The sequence below is a fragment of the Gossypium hirsutum genome, chromosome D13 (assembly GCF_007990345.1).
Source record: "Gossypium hirsutum isolate 1008001.06 chromosome D13, Gossypium_hirsutum_v2.1, whole genome shotgun sequence".
In the NCBI taxonomy this organism is placed as follows: Eukaryota; Viridiplantae; Streptophyta; class Magnoliopsida; order Malvales; family Malvaceae; genus Gossypium; species Gossypium hirsutum.
This window is the reverse complement of record NC_053449.1, coordinates 17060468-17085512: the sequence shown is the minus strand read 5'-3', so window position 1 is coordinate 17085512 and position 25045 is coordinate 17060468. Positions and strand designations below refer to the sequence as shown.

At 32.0% G+C, this 25045-nt stretch overlaps 1 protein-coding gene and 1 long non-coding RNA gene across 4 annotated transcripts; both read left to right on the top strand.

Annotated features, from left to right (window-relative positions):
- Positions 1-706: 706 nt before the first annotated feature.
- Positions 707-3739, top strand: LOC107918640 (uncharacterized). 3 transcript variants are annotated; one of them, XR_001690180.2, is made up of 5 exons: positions 707-1018; positions 1663-1762; positions 2437-2515; positions 2783-2906; positions 3339-3739. It is a non-coding gene; the product is annotated as an uncharacterized lncRNA (long non-coding RNA). The 3 variants fall into 3 exon arrangements; XR_001690179.2 differs by lacking the exon at positions 2437-2515; XR_005922794.1 differs by having other exon boundaries at positions 2437-2906.
- A 7728-nt stretch (positions 3740-11467) lies between these two features.
- Positions 11468-12802, top strand: LOC107918799 (protein BIG GRAIN 1-like E). Its single transcript, XM_016848387.2, has one exon. The coding sequence runs from the start codon at positions 11666-11668 to the stop codon at positions 12617-12619; it is 954 nt and encodes a 317-aa protein (XP_016703876.1). The 5' UTR covers positions 11468-11665; the 3' UTR covers positions 12620-12802.
- Positions 12803-25045: the final 12243 nt, after the last annotated feature.

The window sequence follows — 25045 nt, the reverse complement described above, 5'->3', positions numbered from 1 at the left end:
GGTAACATTAGCAGTATTTATGACTAAAAAATATTTAATCTAAACCATTTTATATATTTAAATATTAGATTTAAAAAATAATAAATAAAAAAATGTAACAAATTGATACGGATAGGTAACTATCTATTTTGGATATATAGGACCAAATTATAACAAATAAAAATAAAATACAAAAACTAAAATCATTCCACATCGAACATCTAGCAAAATAATTATATTTTAGTTAGGAAGAAATATCTCTAATAAAATGGAGATTAGATCGGAAATGAATAATATAAAATCATGATTAACGTCTCAATCTTTAATAGAAATTTGATATGTGAGAGATTAATTGCTTACATTGGATAATTCTAACTTAATAATTAATTACAGTCATTTAATCATTTTTTTCTTATTAAAATATACGATATTTATTTTGAGAGTACTTGATTTTTTTTTATAAAAATTCAATTTAGAAAAAATAATAATAAATGTTTTATAAAATCACTTAACTAATAATTTTTAATAGACAAAATAAAAGATTTTTAGCATAGCAAAACAGTGTCGTTTTATTCCAAATTAAATAATTTTTTGTGGCGTTTTTTATCTTTATTTTTTATAAAGGTAAGCAATAGCGGCGTTTTTATAAAAAACGCCACAAAAAATAGTTTTACTTTAAAATAATAGCGCCATTTTATAAAATCCCTCCCCCCGAAATCCCCAACTTTCCCCCCTAAAATCCCCAACTTTCCCCCTTGAAACCCCCAACTTTACAAACATACCGTCCTTTAAAATTTTTAACTCCATGCCCATTGCTATCTTTTCTTCCTCAACCCCAATTCTTAAACGCCCAAATTTGGAAAGCTATTTTTTCTTTCTCTGCAGAACTTTTAAAAAAACCGATCGCGATTCATAAACATATAACAATCACAGTCCCGCTGGACTTTTAGCAAGATCCAAAAATCTCTCTTCCTCCATGGAAGCTGCTTCGAGGAATTTATTAAGCTTCATTTCCATGCTACCGACATGTTTCATACTCGTAAGCACTCTGATATCTCTCCTTTCTCGATTTATTTTTTTAAAAATCTGCTTAAATTAGCTTATTATTCGGTTTTTGTTCTGTCTAGGGTTTTAATGGATCGATTATTGATGTTTTGGATCTTTACGTACTGATTTGATTTAAGTTAATCAGAAATAACAGTAAGATATAAAATAAAAATGGCTGCATTTATTAGATAATTACTTGTTTAATCTGATCTTTTTCTGTGCTATTTATTAGTTAATGGTTATTATTTTTTATGTAAGTTGATTGTTCTTGAGCTTCATTTCCATGCTACTTACATGTTTCATGCTCATTTGCACTCCGATATCTCTCCCTCTTTCTCAAATCTCCTTTTCCTTTTTGTTTTCTTTTGCAATCTGCTTATGTTCGGATTTGAATTAGATTGTTATTCGCATTTTTTTACTATAAATCTCCTCTAGTATTCTTCTTATCAGGGTATATATCATGGAGAGTAGAAAATGCTAAATAATACTTCTAAATTGTGGAAGTTCATGAAAAATAGTTCTGTTTTAGTTGTTCTGAAATATTCCTTGTTTTGTGCATAATCTGTTTTTTTTTTTTACACTTTTAGCTTAGTCGAAATGTTTCTAATATGTGCTTGAAGTTGCTGTGTATTCCAGGGGCTTTGGGATGTAGAAAGCGACAATGATGGCCAACAAGAAGGCTGCGTTTTGCGGGTTTATGTTAATGTGGCTTTTAGCAAGAAAACTGTTTGGAAAGGTTTGCCTTTACTGAATGATGATGAATCTCTTGTTTATATAGTGTGATCTTTTATCATTTATGTATTTCTTGTGTCGCATCTTTGTATTTTGATTTGCTGAGTTTCTATTGTTATTGACTCCTGTTACAAAGACTTTACATTTACGTGTCTCATATTATAATTGCATCTGAACTATTATAGCCAAAGTGCCAAAAAGATTTCTTCTTTAAGAATGAAAATGATTACTTATTGTTTGTGGAAGAAGGAATTATTTGGCAAGAAATAAAGAAATAGGACTTTCGAGAGTGCAAAATATCTATGAACATATAATTGGATGTTATTCATGTTTAAATCCAATAATTTCTTTAGAGAAAAGACAGCAACATTAGTCAACTTTGTTTACCTAATGTCTTAATGATCTACAGATGATTTCATATATAACTCTGATCATTGTTTGAAAATGTTTATGTCATGTTTTATATGTACATAGATATTTTCTTTCATCTTTTGAAATTCATTGTGGAAATGCTTAATGATACCGTTTAGTTAATCATTTTTTTTCATTTGAGGTTTTTATTGCATTTATGCCTATATACATGTAGCTTCTGTCCCAATTAAAACATTGTTTGGTTTTTAATTACAAGATTTTCCATGCATTGATTTGTGTTGCTATTTGGATATATCATTTATTTAGCATGCAGCAAACTATAGAACGTTATAGGCGGCATACAAAAGATAACAAAACCAATAAGCCAATTGAACAAAACCTACAGGTTAGCATGTTTTTTTGTTTTTGATGTCTTAATGCAATTAATAATAGATTTATTTATGATTTTCATCTCTTTACTTTATATAGATTCTCCTCCATTTGTTAGTAAACACATGAATTTGAATTGCTAGTTTTTGTTCATTGTCATGTATAAATTGGTAAGGTTTAACATTATTGTCCTATTGGATTAATTTCATGTAAATATAAATTATATATATACCCAGGTTATTAATTTCATGTTTTTATGGTGCATATTGACTGAGAATGGCAGCATCTAAAGGCTGAATCAGCAAACATGTTGAAGACAGTAGAGGATCTTGAAGTTTCAAGAAGGTATTGGTCTTTTTATAAGATTCAACCCCCCACCAAAATATATATTGGGGTTAAAATATAAGGTAAGTCCATGTACTCTTAAAAATTTTGATCCATCTTTGTCTCTCACTGTGATGGACATTAAAGGCTTTTTGCTATGCATCAATAAGCTCCAGTTGCAGGCTTTTTTGCATATGTAGAATTATCTCGGCACTCACAAATGCTTTTGCTTGCCAAGGATGTTTCTAGTCTACTTAGATAAACAATGCTTATTTGTTTTTTTTCTTTTAACTATAATTGATAAGAAAGGAGTCTTAATGACAATTATTATCAATGCTCTTTTACTCAGTTTCTAGTGCTGCAAGTGTGAGTTAAGAAGAAAAGCTATTTTTTTTCTTGTTTGTAAAATTGCTAAAACATGTGTGCTTATGATAGAAACGTGTGTGCTAAAACTGACTACTGCAAATATGACAACCAGCTCCTCACACTTTTTAAGTCTTCACTCTACTTCGCAGGCCTTGTTTCTACATTTGGAGCTTCCTATGTTACTAGAAACAAAGGACGTCGAGCCAACATCCTTGTTGGTGCAGTCAGCTTCTTCCTAGGAGGAGCTAGCAATGCAGGTGCGGTGAATATCACAATGTTGATCATAGGACGCATTCTTCTTGGTGCAAGCATCTAAATGTGTTTGGTATTTTAGGTATCCAACATTTATTGATGCACTTAGAGATTTGGATGATCCTCTTACAATGGTGCACCTGTTTGCAATGTTAACTTTGAATCTTTGAAACTTTGGATTTATGATTTGTTTGAATTGTCCTTCTAATTAGTTACTTTTCTTATTTCCTACTGGATAGAAATGTGTTTGACTCTGGATATTTTCATCATTTCAGGCAAGAATGATTGATTTTTATTACAGTCTGATTATGGTTTTGTTCCCTCGTTATCATTTGATTTTAATTTAGTATAATTTGGTTTCTTTAATTTTATAATATTGACGTGAATTTAAAAAAGATATGGTAGATATGTGAATTTATTATTCATTAGGATTGATTGGAATTTTAGGTGCTTATTTATTTAAACATAATATTTTAATTCTAAATTTAAATTTATTAATTTTTATATTTAGCTTTAAAGTTAAAATTTTAATAGAAAATTTAATTTAATTAATATTTTTTATCCTTAAAAGTATATAGTTTAAAGTTCAAATTTCAAAAACATAATATAATATTTATCATAGAAATAAATATTATTTAATTAAAATATTTTTTAAAAAGTCATGTTTTTAGCGGCGTTTGTCAAAAAGCGCTGTTAAAAGTCATCTTGTTAGTGGCGTTTGTGGTATAAGCGTCGCTAAAGGTTATGTTCTTTAGCGACGTTTGTGGTAGAAGCGCCGTTAAAGGTCATGATCTTTAGCGGCGTTAGTGGTAAAAGCGCCGCTAAAGGTCATGATCTTTAGCGGCGTTTGTGGTAGAAGCACCGCTAAAGGTCTTGTTCTTTAGCGGGGTTTGTGAGAAAAGCGCCGCTAAAGATCATGATCTATAGCGGCGTTTATTTTAAAAAATGCCGCAAACGTTAGTAGCGTTGTCAACAGCGGCATTTTTTGCGGCGTTTCCAAAAGTGCCCCATAAACTTTTAGCGAAGTTAAAAAGTGCCGCTAAAGGCCTAAAAAAACGCTGCTAAAAACCTGTTTTGGTGTAATGTTGTTTTGAAGAGGGAACATAGTTCACTTCCAACTTGTTAGCTGCTACATGCTCTTGAACAAAATGAAGTTGTAACTCAATGTGTTTTGATCGAGAATGAAGAACTGGGTTGCTGGATAAGGCTTTGGCACTGAAATTGTCACACCAAATAATTGGTACATAAGACAATTGGACACCTAACTCTTCTAGTAACACTCGAATCCACATGACTTCAGACACAGTACTAGCCACACTCTTATATTCTACCTCAATTGTTGACAAAGAAACAACCGATTGCTTTTTCAAACTCCATGAAATAGGATTATTTCCTAGAAAAACCACATATCCTGAAGTTGACCTTCTATCCTCAACACTACTCCCCCAAATTAGCATCAGAAAACACAGTTAAGTTGAACTCGTTATTAGAATCAAAACATATACTATGATCGTAGGTTCCCTTTAAATACTTGAGAATATGTTTAACTAATACCTATTGCCCTACAGTTGGCTGACTCATATGTTGACTGACTTTATTAACACTAAATGTTATGTCAGGTCGAGTAGCATAGAGATACTGCAATTTACCAACAATGCTCCTGTATCTAGACAGATCATGCAGCAACATTTCACTGGCAAGTAAAGCCTTAGAGTAGGAAACCATAGGAGTTGGGAGTGACTTACAATCTGTCATACCAGCAAACTGAAGTAACGCATGCACATACTGCTTTTGATTCAATTGAACCTTGTCACCAACTAAAGTAGCCTCCACTCCAAGATAGAAGTTAAGATCTCCCAAGTTCTTTAAGGCAAACTTCTCATGTAGCTGTCGAACTAACCCATCAATATTTGACTGACTATCTGTTGTGATAACGATGTAATCGACATAAACCAGAAGATACAACCTATTGCCATCCACTACACGTACAAACAACGCCACATCTACTTGCGAGGAATGAAAGCCAAGCTACTCGAAAAATCGCTTCAGCTTCTCATACCATGCTCTAGGAGCCTACTTCAGGCCATATAAAGCCTTGTGCAGCTTACAAACCAATTGCTCCCCATTTGATCCAGTGCGTTCAAACCCTACTGCTTGAACCATGTAGATATCTTCTTGTAAATCTCCATTAAGAAAAGCATTATTAAAATCCACTTGGCGTAACTTCCATTTGTGAGACAAAGCAAGTGTAAGAATAATCCGAATAATTGTATCCTTGACCACAGGGTTGTAAGTCTCCCTATAGTCATATTTAGGTTGTTGAGAAAATTCCTGAGCCACTAATCTAGACTTCTTCTGAGCCTCAATACCATCAGCATTCCTGTTTGACTTGAAAATCCTTTTACACCCTACCACAGTTCGATTGGAAGGTAGTGAAGTCCATGTGCCTTGTTGAACAATAGCATTATTATATTCTTCTTCAACAGCAACACGCCATTAAGGATCAGCCAATTCCTCATAGACAGTTTGAGGCTCATGAAAAACTAAGGATTGAAGCTCTGAAGAGTAAACCTTTGGCTTAAAAATCCCATTCTTACTTTTAGTAATCATAGGATGATTATTAGTAGAGGACTCATTAATAAAGTCAACTAATGGTGGACTAGGCTGTCCAAAAAAACCAAAAGTGACATCCAAAGTAAAAGAAGTAGATCCAGAATCAATACGACCATGTGATTAAGTGACTGAAGAACTAGCTAAGTCATTAGAAACAAAAGCAGAAGAACTAGTTGAAGTAGTTGATGACGAGCCAACTGAATCAACTGATAAATCTGGTGTTGTTAAAGAGACATCAGGAAACTTGCTAATTACCATCTTTGGGACATAATGTGAGAATACACTAACAGTCGACTTCTTGGAAAAAGGAAAAACAAATTCATCAAAAACCACATAGCGTGAGATAATCACTTTGCCATTGGAATCAAGGCATTTGTAACCCTTGTGCATGCTATTGTATCCCAAGAAAACACAAGGAGCTGATCGAAACTGCATTTTATTTTTATTGAAAGGCCTGAGATGAAGATAACACAAATAACCAAAAACCCTCAAGAAAGAATAGTCTGGCAAAGTCTTGAAAAGCATCTCATGAGGAGTAAACCCTTAAAGAGCCTTGGTTAGAAGTCTGTTAATTAAAAACACAACACTAGAAAAAGCATCAGACCAGTACTTCATAGGTATCAAAGACTATGCCAATAAAGTAAGACCAAGTTCTACCACCTAATGATGTTTTCGTTCCATGATACCATTTTGTTCAGAAGTATGTGGACAGGAGACTCGATGCTTAATTCCAAAAAAGGTGAGCTGAGATGACAAGCTTCGAAATTCTCCCCCAGTCAGATTGAACCTCCTTAATTTTGGTATCAAATTCTAACTCAACTTGTTTTTTAAATTGTAAGAAGGCAGAAACAACATTGGATTTGTTTTGTAGAAAATAAATCCAAGTATAACGTAAGTAGGCACCAACAAATGTGACATAATATCGAAAACAACTTGAATATTCAGGAGCTAGACCCTAGACATCAGTCTCAATGAGTTGCAAGGGCATGGTATAGGCTGTTTTTGAATGCGAGAAAGGAAGTTTATGACTCTTTCCCATCTGGAAAACTAAACAAAGAGTAACATATTTATTCTTAGGAACATTCATTTTACAAGAACGAAAAATTTAAGCCATCACATCTGAAGAGGAATGGCCAAGTCTTCTATGCCATGTGTCATAAGAAATACCAACACTGTAAACACTAACATTTGATTTTTCAACATTCATTACAGAATCAAATTCACTAGTATTAACAACCTTTAGTTTGTACAACCCATCTTGCTCAACTCCTTGCAACAACACCTGAAGAGAGATTGCATCCTTAACAAAGCATTTTGTAGCATGAAATTCGAAATACACCTTATTATCCTTTGAGAACTGTGACACAGACATCAAGTTCTTTGTTATGCCTGGTACATACATTAAATTTTTCATATGGAGAGGTCTATTATTTGTAAGCAAGGTACTTTGGCCAATGCTAGATATTAACAAAGACTAACCATTAGCAACAGTGACCTTACCTGCACCAGATATGGGACACTATTTGTCACACTGGAAACATCTCAAGTGAGATGAGAAGTGGCCTCTGAATCAGGAAACCAAACATGTTCTCTAGCAATAGCAACATTCACAGAAGCAGAAGAACCATTAGCAGAAACAAAAACACCTGCTACATTCTGTTTGTTGTCATCATCAACATCACCCATTGAGAAAAGATTAGCACTTGCACCTCTATGACCTGCATTAGGCTCAGGAAAACCAATAAAAGAAGTATCAAAACGATGATGGCACTTTTGCACAATGTGCCCAATTTTTCCACACAACTGACATTGAGGTCTGTTTGAAAAACGGCCTCTGCCTCGACCTCGATGAAATGAATCTCCTCTGCCTTGATATCCAACTAAATCAGACACACATTCTGTGGGCTACTGATAACCTTGTGCACCATGAGAAGTAGACTGACTTGTGACAAGATTAACACTGAAGAGCCCAGACATAGCACCTGACTTTTGCCTAGCTTCAAGATCAATTAACATTGAAGACAAAGTAGGTACATCATAGGCTTGCTTGCTAGTGGTGATTAAGGTGACCACCGAATCAAATTCACTAGATAAACCATTAAGAATAGCTGCAATATGCTCTGCATCAGATATCTTTTCTCCACAAATACCAAGATCATCCTTAATCAATTTAAGTTGTCTCAAATAATCACGCACGTTTTGACCCTCCTTCTTTTGAGAGTACAAAGAATACTGAAGATTCATAATCTTGGTAGTTGTTTTAGCAGAATACAATTGACCAATGACTTCCCAAATTTCAGCAGCGGATTACACATGACTAAATCTGGTAAAATCTCAAGACTGACAACGGAAAGTAACCAAGATGCTATGGCTTTATCTTGTTTATTAAATGAAACTCTTTCAGGATTTTTAACTAGATGACCAGACTCATCAAAAACAAACTCATGAGGTATAGCCTGAGTACCATCAATGTAAGACTCCAAACCATAACTCTCCAAAGCAAAAGATACATGTTGTTTCCACAGAGGATAATTGATTTCCTCAAGCTGAATATTGATCTTCTTGTTAGTGAAGTTCTTGGAAACAATGTTGGAACTGCTACCAGCAATTTCTCGATCTTCTGCCATCACGAATTTTAGGAAAAAAAATTTAAAAACTAGCTCAGATACTATGTTAGAAAACTAGAAAAGAAAGAATAATATATAAAGTAATATTGTATTTCATATATCCAACTTACATACAGATAAGCAGCCATATATATATATATATACAAGAAGAGAAACAAGAAAGTATAACAAGGATGAATAACTGTAGCTAACTAACTAATAGTCTAACAGATTGAGCCAACTATATTTTTATTGCTAACAATGAGTGTATTTCATAATTTATGACCATATTATGAAAATTTATTATAAAGGGTATAAATAAAATATAATAAATCAATTTTGTAACAAACATAATTTGTATAATGAAATATTGTTACAAAATGTGATTGTTATAAAAAGGGTTAACTATATATAGTTTTCCTTTCGCTAAAAAGTAAGCAAATTTGTCTATAGATCAAGTTATTCAAAATTTGAAAGTACAATTGGAAGATTGAAGTCAAATTCTCATGATTTTAAGTTGTTTGAGCCTCACTATATCTAGGATTTTATTCTAATTTATTCTAATTTAAATTCAAATATATTTCGAATGTATTGTATGTTGATTATGACCGATTAATTTTAAAAACTTAAAAATTAGGTTTTCAAAAAATCAAAAGGATGAAAGAAAAAAGAAATCATGAAGAAAAGTCCATTTTAAAACATCAAATAATAATAGCAACTGGTTTTACCATGTTTTAAATTGGTTTTCCCACTCTCAACTCCCAATTTTTTTTATTCATTCTGATTGATTATTTATTTTTTAATTCAATTTATATAATTGAAGCATTAAGCTAAAAGATTGTTTCGGTTTAATTTGTACAATCATACCTATTGATGGAATGTTATTAAGGGGAGATAGATTTCTTTCGAAGAAATCTTCGAAGTGTTATCCATTTAGGACTAGTTTAGTAATACTTTTGAAAAATACTTTTGAAAAGTGTTTTTAAAAAGTTTGGTTTAAAATTTGACTGTTTAGCGTTGCTGTCAAAAAGTGATTTTGAGAAATAAAATGTCCATTTTAAATATGTTATTATCAAGTAACAAATATACATTTAAATAATAATTAATTATTATTATATTTTAATAAGAATATAAAAAAATTATTATTACTTGTTGTTAATATTTTAATATATGAAATATAAAATTTAAATATTTTTAAGCAATAAATATTAAATATTTATAAAATTTAATTAGAAGATATAAACTATATTTTAAATATTTAAATATAACCATTAAATATTTGTAATTAGTATTTTAAAAAATACTTTTTTATTTTTAATTAATGATTTTAACACATTTGTAATTAAGCACCAAGAAAAAAAAGGGAAAGTACTATGTTATTGGAGGTGTGAAAAAGTAATCAAGCACTAAAAGTGTTTTTGGGAGAGGAAAAGTTGAAAATTTTAGCTTCTCCTTTTCAGAAGTGCTTTTCAAAAGCATTTTTGAAAAGCCAAAAACAGCTTGTTTAGCGCAGCTTTTCTTCTAAAAGTACTTTTAGAGTCAGAAGTGTTTTTTTAAGCACTACTAAATAGGCCCTTAAAACCAACAAACCTTTCAACGGGATGGTATTGTTCTTGGGTTAAGTTGGGGTTTTCTTTCGACTTTGTAGAAAATTTGATTGCCTATGCCAACATGTTCAACAAAGTGGAAGTACCTCGTCAAATCGAGTTGTGCGTGATGGAGAGTCACCTACAAAGGGAATGTGTCCATTTTTGCCATTTAAAGAGCATGGGTTCAAGCCCTACCAAGTGCAGATGCTCATGTGCCCTTGGTAGATAGCCATCCGCACTCATGACCCGATCCAATGAAGCACTCCTAGTCTATTAAACCCATCGTCGTATGCACTTGGGCTCTCCCTAGAATAGGAAGACAAAATCCAACTTGATGCTAACTCATTGATAAGACTATTAACTCCAAAGAAACAAACACTTTAAAGACTTTTTTAAAAGAAATAATCTTCCTCTCCCCATATAAAATTCTAAATTGAAAAGAATATGTACTATAACGAATGAATAGAAAAAAGAAACCCCAAAAGGGAAAACTTGTGCCATCAATTAGGCATGTTGTTTGGTTAATTGGGTTGTAAAAATTAGGCTTTGTTGGTTAGCACTAATACATCAACATTCCTCTAATTTGACGACAATTCCTTGCAAAGATTGAAGAAATTTTTTTACCCCTCCTAAGCTTGGTTTCTTCACAATCCTCTTTTCATTTTTCATCAGGTTTGTTTAAAGGCATTATCACAACCAAATTTAATTCCAAAAGTTAAAAAAAAAGAGTTAAAAAGAAAAAATAAAATGATGCCAAGAATAACCATTGATTTCCAGACCCTGCCAAAGCAACCAAATTTAAACCCCAGAGCTTCCACAAAGAGGGGGCAAGCAGATATTATTGGGCCATGCTTTCATTTATTTTACATCAGTCAAAGGTAACTTAACAAGCAATTAATTAGTGCCCCTCATAATTAGAGTGACTTACAAGCACTAATGAAAAAGAAATTAGCATCTTCACATACGCAGACTTTATTCTTATAAGAAGTGATATACTAATTTTCAAAATCTATAATCAGCAAACAACCATCCAAAATCTAATTCCCACTTTGAGTCCCTAGAATCCAAGGGAACACAACAAGACCACCTCTGGGTTTTCTTTTTCACAGTAAGGGAAGGATGAAATGAAAAGCTTTTGGTTCCCCTCGTGTATACCCCACTTTCACTTGTATTAAAACTAAAGCACCAATTGATATCAAAAGTGGGGTCAATTCTGAAAACACCCTTCATCATATTATATTATTAGACAGTGCAATTGATCATTATTATTATCATCAGTATTATAAAACGCCTACCCTTTCCCACCACTCTCAATCATTTTAAACCAGGTCCCCCTCCCTATACAATCTCACCCTTCTTTGTGTACCTGGTGACATTAAGCCCCCATAGCAGAGGCATTGAACTTTGGCATCATCCATGTCTGTTACAGGTTTTTCAGACCCTGATAGAATGTTCAACAAGTCATTCCATCGTAGGAAGGACTCCGGCGAGCTCGACGTGTTCGAGGCCGCGCGGTATTTCTCGGGGTACAACGAACCGGTTGGTAGCTACAGTTGCGCGACTTTCAGTCAGAGGATCATGCGGGAAGAGAGGCAACCATGGAGGGGAGGTAGGGCCAGCTTGGATGTGCCAATGAGGAATCCCATTGCTCAACAAGCTCACGTGGTGGAAAAACAGATCAAAGAGAAGAAATACAAGCAACCAAGTTCACCAGGTGGTAGACTTGCTAGCTTCTTGAACTCCCTTTTCAACCAAACAAGCTCCAAAAAGAAGAAATCAAAGTCCACCACACAGTCCATGAAAGATGAAGAAGAGAGCCCTGGTGGAAGAAGGAAAAGGAGGATCAGCATTAGCCATTTCCGTAGCTCCAGCACGGCCGATACCAAGTCGTTTTATTCGTCTTCGAATTCGGGTTCCAGGACGCCCCCGCCTTATGCACACACGCCTGCCAAAAGCTACAAGGATTTTAGAAGCTATTTAGATCATAAACAGCATCTGGCAGCATCATCTCAAACAAAGAACAATATTGGACAAACAAAATCAACAGCTTTACAACATGATACAACAACAGACTATTCTTGGTTGGATGAGAAACTCAAGTTCCTTGATGACTACTCAGAAAAACATCATAACCTCGGTGCTCGCCATCAGGATAAAGCTAGGAATCGAGCTGATCGATATCTAGCAGAAGGGAAAGATTTCAGGAATTTCAACGAGGTCGATGATGGTGCCGATAGCGATTCGAGCTCCGATCTGTTCGAGCTCCAAAACTACGATTTAGGTATCTATTCAAGTGGTTTACCTGTGTATGAAACAACACATATGGACAACATCAAGAGAGGAGCACCAATTTCCAATGGTGCACTATGAAACTATACATTTTCAACTTGTTGATGATGGGTTCCATTTGTTTCCATTGCCATTGTAGGCATTAGATTTTGCTTGTCTTTTTTTTCTTCTTCCCTATTGCTAGCTTCTTTGAAAGTTCGTTGAATGCTTTTTCCCCTTTTTTTATTCTCTGTATGTACAGTTTGGAATGTTTGTTTGTCTTCACTTTCTCAATCTTCTTTTCTTTCTTTGGAGCTAGCATGGATCAAGGCAAAAAGAAAACCATTAAAAGTATCCATAACCATTCTAGTGGTTCGCTTAGGTTGTGCCATGATTAATGGCCAAACATCAGAAGAAAAGGCCATCATCACTTTGCATTATATGGATTAATATATTCTAATCTTTAACTTTTGGACCCTAATCAATCATAGGTTAACACATTAATTAATATTTCCTACCTGTACGTGTGCTTCATCTAAGCTTTTTCCTTTTCTCTCTCTCTCTCTCTTTTTTTTCCTTCCTATACTATTTCTTTTTTCATGGAAAACAAACAAAAAATCTATCTGCTGATTTTAAAGGGTCCCTTCATTTTTCAGCAAATTCAATGGAACTTACTTGAAAGCTACGAAGAATTCATAGAAAAGGGGGGGGGGGTAAAATTGATGTATGAATTTCATATCATAACAATACTGCATATTCACCTAAACCCCGAATAATTAAGATTTTGATTAAAAGCCACACAAAGCTGCTGTCTAATCAAACAACCAACATAGAAAGGCAAGTATTGTTTATATACTAATATATTTTTGTAGTTAAAGCAAATGGACAAAAACCTTAACTACATGATCCATATAGATAAGTTATATCCTAAAACATATCATTGCTAATTATATGATCATTCCATAAATCTTTGCATACGCAAATAGTTTTATGCCTTTGGTTATGCCGGACCGCAACAAGTGAGTTGACCTTAAACATAATCAAATGATGGACTGGCGTAGTTAAAAGGGTAATCTAAAAGTGAGTTTTGTGTTCATTTGGAAACAAAATAAAAGCCTAAAGCTACATTGATGATGAAACCTATTGATAGCCTTTAGTAAGTATGATGCTGAAAATTTGATGTACAAAGAGCACAAAATAAAAAAGCCTATAAGAAAGGGAATGATGCATACCGATATGGTACATTAGGCACCATAAGGATCCAGCATAGCCTGCAGGATGGCCCTGCCCTGTGATTTTTTATTCTTTTTTCAAAGTAAATGTGATTACCATATTTTGATTGAAGAGAAAGAGGAGACAAAGACAAAAGGTAAGCTTTGCTTTTAGGCAATGAAAAATCATTCTTTATAAAATAAAAAAAAAAAGCTGATATAACAAACCAACCAAGAGAAAAATGCAATCGAAAACTGCTATCGCTGCGAGATTAACTCCATTTATCCTTCCCTTTCAATCACCTAAAAAGAACCACCCGAGTGACCCGTCGCCAAGACGGTATCGGACCTTATTTCCGAGGCATGAAAAGGGACTTATCCAAAATGGTTTATGACCAAGTATGATTATTAGAACAATATCCAAATTATCCTGTAGAGAAATCATTATGTTACATGTTTATCCTAAACAACATAATCAAGCATCATGTGTTGTGTATTTCATGATATATTCTTTGGCTAATGATACATGAATTTTTTGGTTCATACCTTTTTTCAATAGACATAACAATCAATGTTGGTTTCTCAAGCAAGGAATCATCTTTACTCATAGATATCAATGAAGCACTGATTCTGCTTACAAAGTAGCAGAAACTGAAATCATAAAAAGGGAATTGTTAGAGAAAGCAACAAATACAAGTTGAAGCTTTTTTTTGCTTCTTCATACAGATTACAGGTACAGTTTCCAGTACACCCATTAAATAAATGATTATTATTATTTGTTAGTCTACCATAAGTTACAACAGTGTCTAATTGGCATGATAGTCAGCTTTTGATGTATATATAACGACTCCAACAAGGGAATGTTGGGCCTGCAAATCTTAAAATTTGTGTGTTAGTTGGGACCTAAATGTGGGCAAAATGGTGGGTCTTTAAACCCAATATCATTCGATATACTTTCACTTCATCTCTTGTTCTCTCATGTCACTGTCTCAAACACAATAATACTAATCTCTCTCTTTTGGCGACTGTGACACATGTATTGCAAAACTTTAAAAGAATATTTTCAGCCTCCTGTTTAATGCAATTTATAATTTAGTTTAATGATAATTAATTAAAAATAAATCATAGCGGTTTATTTCAAAATATATTAAAAATGAAACTAAAAATAAAGCAGATATTAAAGAGTACAAGTCGGAATCAGCTTTTAGGCATAACATTCTGACATTGCCTTCATAATTATTTATTTAAGCATTAAACCCACACTGACGTTGTAGTGATAGAGTAGAGGCGGCCAAGCTAATAAAAAGCCTAAGAACCTTGCCAGATATTGCACCAACAAGCACTCCCCATTTCTGGTAAACGTTTCCTTTCCAACAAGCACTGCCATATACGGTTCGTTGTTGGCTGTCAAATTTTTGGATTTTTCCAAGCAAGTTGAAAATATTAGCCCCAAATATTTGTTTTTAAATATAATATTCAAATAATTTCATATTTTGAGTAAATGATATTATTTTACTAATTTCCCTTTAAAACAGCATGCAAATATTGCTTCCATATTTTAGTTAGATATTTTTTATAAGATTTTATAATATGTATTTTTAATCATTTAAAAATTAATGTAATAACATTATAAAATAGTTTGAGATGGATGGATTTTTTTTAAAAGTAGAATTCAAGTATTAAAATTATAAAAAGAAGATCAAATTTGGGGTAGAAAGTTTTTGGTTTGCTTAAATATCATAAAAGAGTTTTGGATGGTAAAATTAGGCCACCAAAATGTACTTTTCAGCAAGCAAAATCAATGCTAAAGAAGCCCTAAGTTAGGGCAATCTTGAAGACCCTAATTACATTTTACAATGACACTCATAGTTATGTAGGAATCCACCACTTATAATTATAAATGTGGCCTCAATCAAATATTTTGATGGACCCACAATATATATATATTTTTACTTTTTATAAGAGATGTCGTAAGGGTTTTATTTTAAATTTTTATAACATGGTGAATATTTTATAAATTATTATTTGATGTATAATTCGTGAAAATTTTTAATTTTATAAATGGAGTTTAAGAATTGATATGTTATTAAGTTGTATTTAAAAAATAAATAAATAAAATATGTAATAAAATTTCAACCTTATTTTATGGAGTTAAAAATTTTGATCATTATGTATCGAATAATAATCCATATTTTATTACTACACCAATAACCTTTTTAAATAAATAAATAATTATATTATAATGAGAGAAGAGTGAGTTTTTTACTAAAATATTATAAAAAATTAAAAATAACTAAAATATTATATTTTTTTATTTACTAAAATATACCAAAAAAAAAAAAAACAGAAGAAGAAAAAAATTGCAGCCGATTTGACAATACCCTAGAGGAGGGTATCTGATTGGCGGCACCAAAGGTGCCTAACTGATAGGCGGCACCGATGGTGCCATTTCCATTGGCGGCACTAGTCGTGTTATTAACACCAGCTTTGTCCAGCTGAAGCAGAAAAATAAGAAGAAAAAGAAGAGAAAGAAGAGTTGCTGCGGAAAAAGAGAGAAAAAGAGAGAAAGATAAGAGAAAAAAAAAGTAATTTTTTAAAAATAATTGATTATCTTGTTGTTATTTTTTTTGTATAATTTTTATTATTTTTTGTTTTAGTTTAGTTATTAAAATTAATAAAACTCAAATTGATAATTTTAGTTAGTATTATTATTATTATTAATTTTTAGGGTTTAGATGTTACTTAGTATTATTGTTAGTAAAAAACTAGTATTATTATTATGGTTAGTTATTATTTTTATTTACCAAAATAAACTAGTTAGTAAAAAACTAGTATTATTATTATGGTTAGTTATTATTTTTAGTTAGTATAATTTTGAGTATAAAATTATTAATATTAATATTATTAATATTATTATGGTTTTCATGTACAAAATTGCATATTGAAACATTAATTTTTTTATTTAAGTAATTTATTTACCGTTCGAGATTTTATTTGAGATTTTTTTTATTTTTTGACAGATTAAATATTGAAGATGGATGCTAAGTTTTTTGTATGCGTTTATTTCGATGGAGTGATCTTGACAACAAGTGTTGGATGTGTATTTGAATGTCGGCAACAAATAGCAATGAGATTTAATAGAAATGTCTCGTTCGATGAAATGAAGGCAATGATTAATGCAAAAATTCTTAGACGTTGTGGGAAAAGGATATCAAAAATTTTCTACAAGTTTCCAGTTTCAACAAATCCGGTCAAATTCGTCGAAATGGAACTTGTAGACGACGAAGACATGGAGACAATGGTCGATCTCTACTGTGGGAATGGGAGTGACAAGAATGCACCGATTCACTTATTTGCCGAGTTAGCCGGTATGGAGCAAAATGAAGATGTCAATGCATCTGATGAAGAACACGGAGCTCAAGAACCGTGGATGGTGGCTCCAATATCATACGTTGATAGTGAATCGACTATGGGTGGGATCGGTATCGACCTGAATATTACACCGATGTTGATATGGTTGGTGGTGAAGAAGAAGATGGTGGCGAAGAAGAAGGTGGTGGCGATCATTGGGATGAAGAGGTCGATAGTGACGGTGATCCCGATGTGGACGATGTACTTGATGATATTGACGATGAAGATGTCAACAACGATAAAGACATTAACGCTTCTTCGGTCGGGGAGCAGATGCGGCGTATTTTGATACATAATAATCCTGGGCCACACATGTCGCTCCTAGACCCCGACCTAGCGTATGTAGCTGAGTTCCCGGAGTACCCTGAAATAGTTCATCCTCATGGGCTAGCTGTAACATTTGATGATGAGGAGTTATTCATAGGCCAGAGATTCAGCTGTAAAGAAGAGTGCGTATATGCCATTAAACGATACAGCATGAACATATCGGTGGATTATAAAGTCGCAGTGTCTACTCCGACAATATATGTTGGGGAGTGTTGGAAGGCAGCGGAAGGCTACAATTGGCGGGTATGAGTTGCATTCATTAAAAGTTCTCAGATGTGGGAGATATAAAAATTTGTTGGTCCTCATACATGTACATCAACACGTATGATAGAAGATCATGGAAAACTTGATTCGAAAACTATCTGTACATGTATCATGCCAATGGTAAAGGACATGCCGACCATTAAAGTTTTGGTACTGATTGCTGAAATGCAAGCACGATTCCAGTATCGAGTCTCATATCGGAAGGCATGAATAGCTAAACAGATGGCAATAGAGCAACTGTATGGGGATTACGATTCGTCGTATAACGAGCTTCAAGGTTGGATAGCTGGTATGCGAGAATACGTATCGGGGACTGTGATTGAGTTGCAGACAAGGCCATATTACGGCTCGGACGACTAGTTACAGCCGGCAAAGAGGATTTTCCATCGGATGTTCTGGACGTTTGATCCATGTGTGCGGGCATTTTCCCACCGCAAGCCATTCGTGCAGGTGGATTGGATCTGGCTATATGAAAAATATACACAGATCCTACTTCTTGTGGTTGCTCAAGACGGCAACAGAAACGTGCTCCCGATAGCATTTGCTATCGTAGTTAAAGAGAACATGGAGTTTTGGAAATTCTTCCTCACAAACTTGCGAAGGTATGTTATTAGCAACGATAACATTTGCATCATCTTCGATAGAGGGAAAGGTTTAATTGCAGCAATTAGGCGTTCTGATGTGCCGTGGAGATCCGTTTATTGCATCCGTCACATTGCGGCTAACTTTCACAAAGATTATAAGAATACAGACTGGAAGAGACAAGTCGTGGCAATGGGTAAATGATAACCTTATATTTTCAATTAAGTTCTAATGTTTTATGTTATCAAGTTTCTAGAACTTATTTTTTCTTAATACGTATGCAGCGTACGAGTTAGAGCCACATATTTTTTCGCAAAGAATGATCCGACTTGAGAGTGACATAGAGGGGCAGACAAACACATCTTTCCGACAATGGTTGGGCATAATGGAGCCGTGGCAATGGGCTCAAAGTTTTGACGAGGGCTTTCGTTATGGCCAAATGACCACAAACTTAGTCGAGGGGATCAACGCTGTCTTATTGAAAACACGCCATCTTCTGATTGCATCTGTCTTTTTTGCTACTTTCTACAGGCTGGATACCTTGATGCCAAGAATGTGTCAGCAACAAGTCAACCAGATTGAGGCGGGACACGTGTTTGTCAAACATGTCAGGGATGAAATAGTTGCAAATCGTCAGTTGTCGAGGTCAGTGAATGTAGAAATATATTCACGACGACTGGAAACGTTTCGAGTTACTGAGACCATCAGTCGTCGAACTGGTATACCAACTAGGTCCTATGGAGTTGATCTCCGGAACAGACGGTGCCCACTACAAAAAATGGGCACAAATTATATTTTATCACCTGTTCACCAGTGGATAAACATACGGTTGGTGACTATCGGATGCAAAAAATGGCATCCGATAAAGCGCCCAAGACTGCAGCAGTGTGAGGCATCCGCCCATGTCTACAACATCCGAGTTTGTCACCCGACAAAGCTCCTGGTACAACACTGCTAGAACAGCAGAGCCCCAGCTATACGAGCTAACACTGGACAAATCAGCTAATAGGGGCAAGTACATCAAATGCACCTTGTTGTTGTTTGCATCGGGCATGAATACTCCCCCTATGATATGCATGATGTACGCTCGAGCAGCGCACATCAACTCACCTTCAGTGGCGGTCACTGATAATTGTCCAAATTTGGCTTTCAACCATGTAAATTTTAAGCCCGAAAAATTCGACTCTTCGTCCTCTAACGACTTTCCTAAGAGCTGATAACAAAGTGCAGCCGGATCGGTGAATGAAGATACTCCCGTTACGGGACTCCCGTCAATTGGGAGCCCAAGTTGCATTGCAACATCCTCCAAAGTCACCGTGCACTCCCCACACGGAAAATGAAAAGTGTGGGTCTCTGGGCGCCATCGCTCCACTAGCGTAGATAATAAATCACAGGGCAAGTCGGAGGTCCGAATCAATGCTGCTGACCCAAACCCAGCTTGCTCCAAGTATGACCTCAATCGCGCATCCGGAGCTTTCTTTAAACCATTCACACGGCCCCTTATTACTCGATAGGAGTCCTGATAGTGTTAAATTACAGAAAAAATATTACGATAATATGATTTATTTCTATGTATTACGTATATCCTTTTTAAATAAATAAAACTCGTGATTAATAAATAATAAATCATATCACCTGATTTGTCGCATCAGATATGTGTCTATCAGGTCGAATCAATCGAGTCATGGCGATCCCTGCATGTTGAAAAAAAAGTTAGTAAAACACTCTTACCTCGGCCATTTCTTCGTTTTTTTTTCTCTGCATTTTATTACTTTAAAAAATATCATAATTTCTAATTTTATAAATTTATTAATTTAGTATGTTTTTTAAATTAATTTAGTGTAAAAAAAACCCTTATTCCTGCCATTTGCTCGTATTATTTTCCCAAATTTTATTACTTTCAATAAAAAATTTTATTTTCGTATTTTATTATTTTATATTATTTCAGTACATTTTGTTTCAAATATTTGTATTAATTATTTCTGAATTTTTAAAAAATTTTGTAAAACACTCTTACATCGGCCATTTCTTCGTATTTTTTTCTCTGTATTTTATTACTTTAAAAAATTTCATAATTTCATAATTTCTAATTTTATAAATTTATTAATTTAGTGTGTTTTTAAATTAATTTAGTGTAAAAAAATCCTTATTCCAGCCATTTGCTCGTATTATTTTCTCAAATTTTATTACTTTCAATAAAATAATTTTATTTTCATATTTTATTATTTTATATTATTTCAGTACATTTTGTTTCAAATATTTGTATTAATTATTTCTGAATTTTTAAAAAAATTTGTAAAACACTCTTACCTCGACCATTTCTTCGTATTTTTTTCTCCACATTTTATTACTTTAAAAAATTTCATAATTTCTAATTTTATAAATTTATTAATTTAGTGTATTTTTAAAATTAATTTAGTGTAAAAAAAATCTTATTCCCGCCATTTGCTCGTATTATTTTCCTAAATTTTATTACTTTCAATAAAATAATTTTATTTTCGTATTTTATTATTTTATATTATTTCAGTACATTTTGTTTCAAATATTTGTATTAATTATTTCTGAATTTTTAAAAAATTTGTAAAACACTCTTACCTCGGCCATTTCTTCGTATTTTTTTCTCCGCATTTTATTACTTTAAAAAATTCATAATTTCTAATTTTATAAATTTATTAATTTAGTGTGTTTTTTTAAATTAATTTAGTGTAAAAAAACCCTTATTCACGCCATTTTCTCGTATTATTTTCCTGAATTTTATTACTTTCAATAAAATAATTTTATTTTCGTATTTTATTATTTTATATTATTTCAGTACATTTTGTTTCAAATATCTGTATTAATTATTTCTGAATTTTTAAAAAATTTTGTAAAACACTCTTACCTCGGTTATTTCTTCGTATTTTTTTCTCCGCATTTTATTACTTTAAAAAAATTCATAATTTCTAATTTTATACTTTTACTTTATTTCAGTGCATTATGTTTGAAATTTATTAAATATACCATTTTTTTGGATTTTATTACTTTTCGTGAATATACAATTTTCGTTTTTTTCTTTTCGTATTTTATGTTTTCTTACACATTTTTTATCATTTTATTTTTAATGCTATTTTTCTAAAAAAACTAATTACAACGTTCTAAATAAATTTCATAAAAAAATTCCTAATCAACATACAATGTACATAACATGAATTTTTTCATAAATTTTGTCATGCTAAATAAATTTCATAAAATTTATATGCTAAATAACATAATAAAACACGTATAATGTACATAACATAAATTTTTTACACACAAATATTACAAAAAAATAAAATTAATAATAAAAAATTACATTTTCTTTCTTTTTTTTCCCTTCCTCCCCTCTTCTTCTTTTTTTTTTCTCTTCTCGTCTCCTTTCCTTTTCTTTCCTTCTTTTTCCTTCTTTTTTCTTCTTATCCTTTCCTTTTCTTTCCTTCTTTTTCTTTCTTTCTTTCTTCTTCTTTCCCTCTCCTTCTGTTCCCCCCACCCACCAACCGAATGGTCCCCATTATAAGGGCAGTGCCTCCCATGGGAATGGCACCACCGGTGCCACCCATGGGAATGGCACCTTTGGTGCCGCCTATCAGTGGCCTGTCAAATCGGTTGTAATTTTTTTTTCTGTTTTTTTATTTTTTGGTATATTTTAGTAAATAAAAAAATATAATATTTTAGTTATTTTTAATTTCTTTTATAATATTTTAATAAAAAATCCGAGAAGAGTAGAAAGGTTTACAAACAAAGAGAACAAACCCCGAATATTATGTTCATTAACTTTCAACCTATGTAAAATTGCTATTCAACCAGTGACATGACTACTATACCAATAACTTAATAGATCATGAAATATAATTTTTTTTGGTAAAATACACTTAAGGTCATAAAATTATTAGTTAGTTCATGTTTTAGTCACTTAATTTTAAAAAAGTTATAAAATAACTACTGATTTAAAAGTTTTCATCTAAGTCATTGAGATGTTAAAATCGTTGTTGTACGACCTTCTTCATTCGAGCTTGCTCCAATTGAAAGCTTTTCTTCTAATTCCCTTTTATAGGTTCTTTTCGTAAAATAGCTTTAAAAATTACGAATCTGTTAACTAAAATTTAAACAGCTTTATGCTTCAATGTCTAATATTAACATATGTTCTACTTGTTGATAAGTACTGATTCATTAGGTCAATGATTGAATTGTCACTTGGAGCTCGTTAACTAAATTTAAAAAAAAACAAATCAATAATTTAAATAAAAATTTTCAAATAATTTAATAACTTGAATAAATTTTTTAAATAATTTAATAATTATTTAACATACCATGCCATTGTGGATGGATGGTACGATCACAATTGGAAAATGCAAAGTGAGTGGATTGTTTTTTCATAAAGCAAATTGCAGCTTTTGACTCGCATTAATGGCTTTGGCATGGAGATTAGATTGTTGATGGCCTGATGGGGACATGCACCTCCCACTGTGAGTGCTTCGTATATGGCTTTTTTTTTCTTGAATTTTTTCTAAAAGTTACTATATAATAATTAATAACATTTTAAAATTGTCGTTAGTAAAATTTAACTTGTTAATATTTATCTTGCATTTAGCTTTGATTAGAAAAATAATAATTTTAGTTCAATATTATTGTTAAGTTTAAGCGGCTCCAGCAATTAAGTGATCAATTAGCTTGACTTAGTTAGCCAACAAATCTAATTGAGCATTTTTACTTGTAATATATATTATTTTAATTAAATTTAAATTTGTTTGGATTAAATTTATTTAGGAATAGTTTTTGAAGTGTCGTTTGTCAAGTCACTAATATACCTCAACAATCAAAAGCATTATATTCATATTGAAATTTTGGCTCTATCCTTCGTGGAGATCCATATACGGTTCACAAAGGGTGCCATGATTTATAGAGATCAATACCTACAAGACTCGTGATAAATATTAGTATTTGACGTGCAAATAATTATAGAGTTACCTGAGTGTGTCATAACTCGAACCACTAACTTAATCTTTATATATACCTTATAAGCAAACCTGGTACCACACAAAATTCTAACACAAATAATACTTTCAATTGTTAATGATTCGAAGTGACTGCCAAAAGACTACATCTCAATTTTTTTTAAAATAATTGATTTCCCGATAATAAAACTCAAATTCAAATAAAATATAAATAAATTTAAAATCAAATATAAAACAAGTTTTATTTTATTCAATAAATAAATCTAATTCAACGAAATTGAATAATTCAATTTTTTATATTGAATCCAACTTTGTTAAATTCATTACCCTGTTATTTTGGCAGTATTCCCTCTCAGTTACCTTTTCCTTGCCTGTCAAAATCAGTGCATCTATTTATCTTTTTAGTTCTCTCTTTTTTTTTTCTTTTTTAGGCCCTTAATGGTAAAGGTTCATAAAATTATCTACAAGAAAAGCCTATGCCATTTTCTAACCTTATGAAGGAAGAAATATTAGTAGAAGCATTTAAATGGTAAAAAAAAAATAATTTTCAAATATTTTATTTTATTAAATTTCTTTTTAAAACTTGATAAAAATATTATCTATATTAAACTTGAATTAGATTAGAATGGAATCATATATACATTAATTATATTAGATAATTATCATAGGAATTCATCGTTATAAGTATTGAAATATTAATTTACAGATAATGTTCATGACACTTAAGAGTTAAAATCTATAATTTAATAAAAAGCTCATTATATTGATTTGGTAAGCAATCAGTGGTGGAGCTAGGGGTTGTAGATGCCCCAGTCTCCCTTAAAATAGAAAATTTTCTATTTAAGCCATTTATAATTTATAAAATTTTAAATTAGTAATGATAGAATTGTACTTTGACCTCTCAAAGATGATAAAATTTTGATTTAATATTTTAAAAATTATAAAGATATAGACTATTAAAATGATGAAATTATATTTTCACTACCATAAAAATATACAATTTAATTCCAACCCCAAATTTTCTTTTTTAACTTCACTGGTGCAAGCAACCTTTAGTATTGACCAAAACCTTCAATTATGGACTAATTGAGACATTGTAAAAAATATATTTAGTTGCTATTTTGTTAGAATATGACCAAATATCATTTATTAATAAATTCATTTAACTGATGCAATACTTTTAAGAAATATCATTAAACATATGTAAACTTCAAATTAGGGTTTCTTATAAAAGAAGAAGTTATCAAAACCTTTAATACATATAGGATTGGTTTTAAAGGGTTTTGGTTTTTTGGTCGTGATTTTATTGAAAATTTTAGTTTTTAAATAGATAACTTTTAAAAAATTCGAACTCTTAACTTATAGTATATAAGTCACTAACAGTAGAGCAGTGGTAATATTCTCGCTCATAATTATCTTGTACTTTAGTAAATATAAATTCAAATCCAATCATACACAATTATACATAATTCCTCTAATCAAAAGAGTAAGAGTTCTTATATTATTTGGAATTGAATATATGTTCTTTTATTTTTAGAAATTTAGGTGCTTTTTTATTTTTTAAAATTTAAAATTCAAGTCTAATTATTAATACTATTAAAGTCATGTTGCTAAATTCAATTACATTGTTATAAAGTGAGTTTTCTTTTAGTATTTTAAAAGGTAAAATTAATAAAAAATAATATTAAAATTAAAATCCGAAAATACAAAAATTAAAATTTTACATTCAAATTGCATGGGCATTGTAGAGCAAAAGTAAGAAA

Coding starts and splice junctions, on each gene's coding strand:
- LOC107918799 (XM_016848387.2), top strand. CDS start 11,666: ATGTCTGTTACAGGTTTTTCAGACCCTGATAGAATGTTCAACAAGTCA.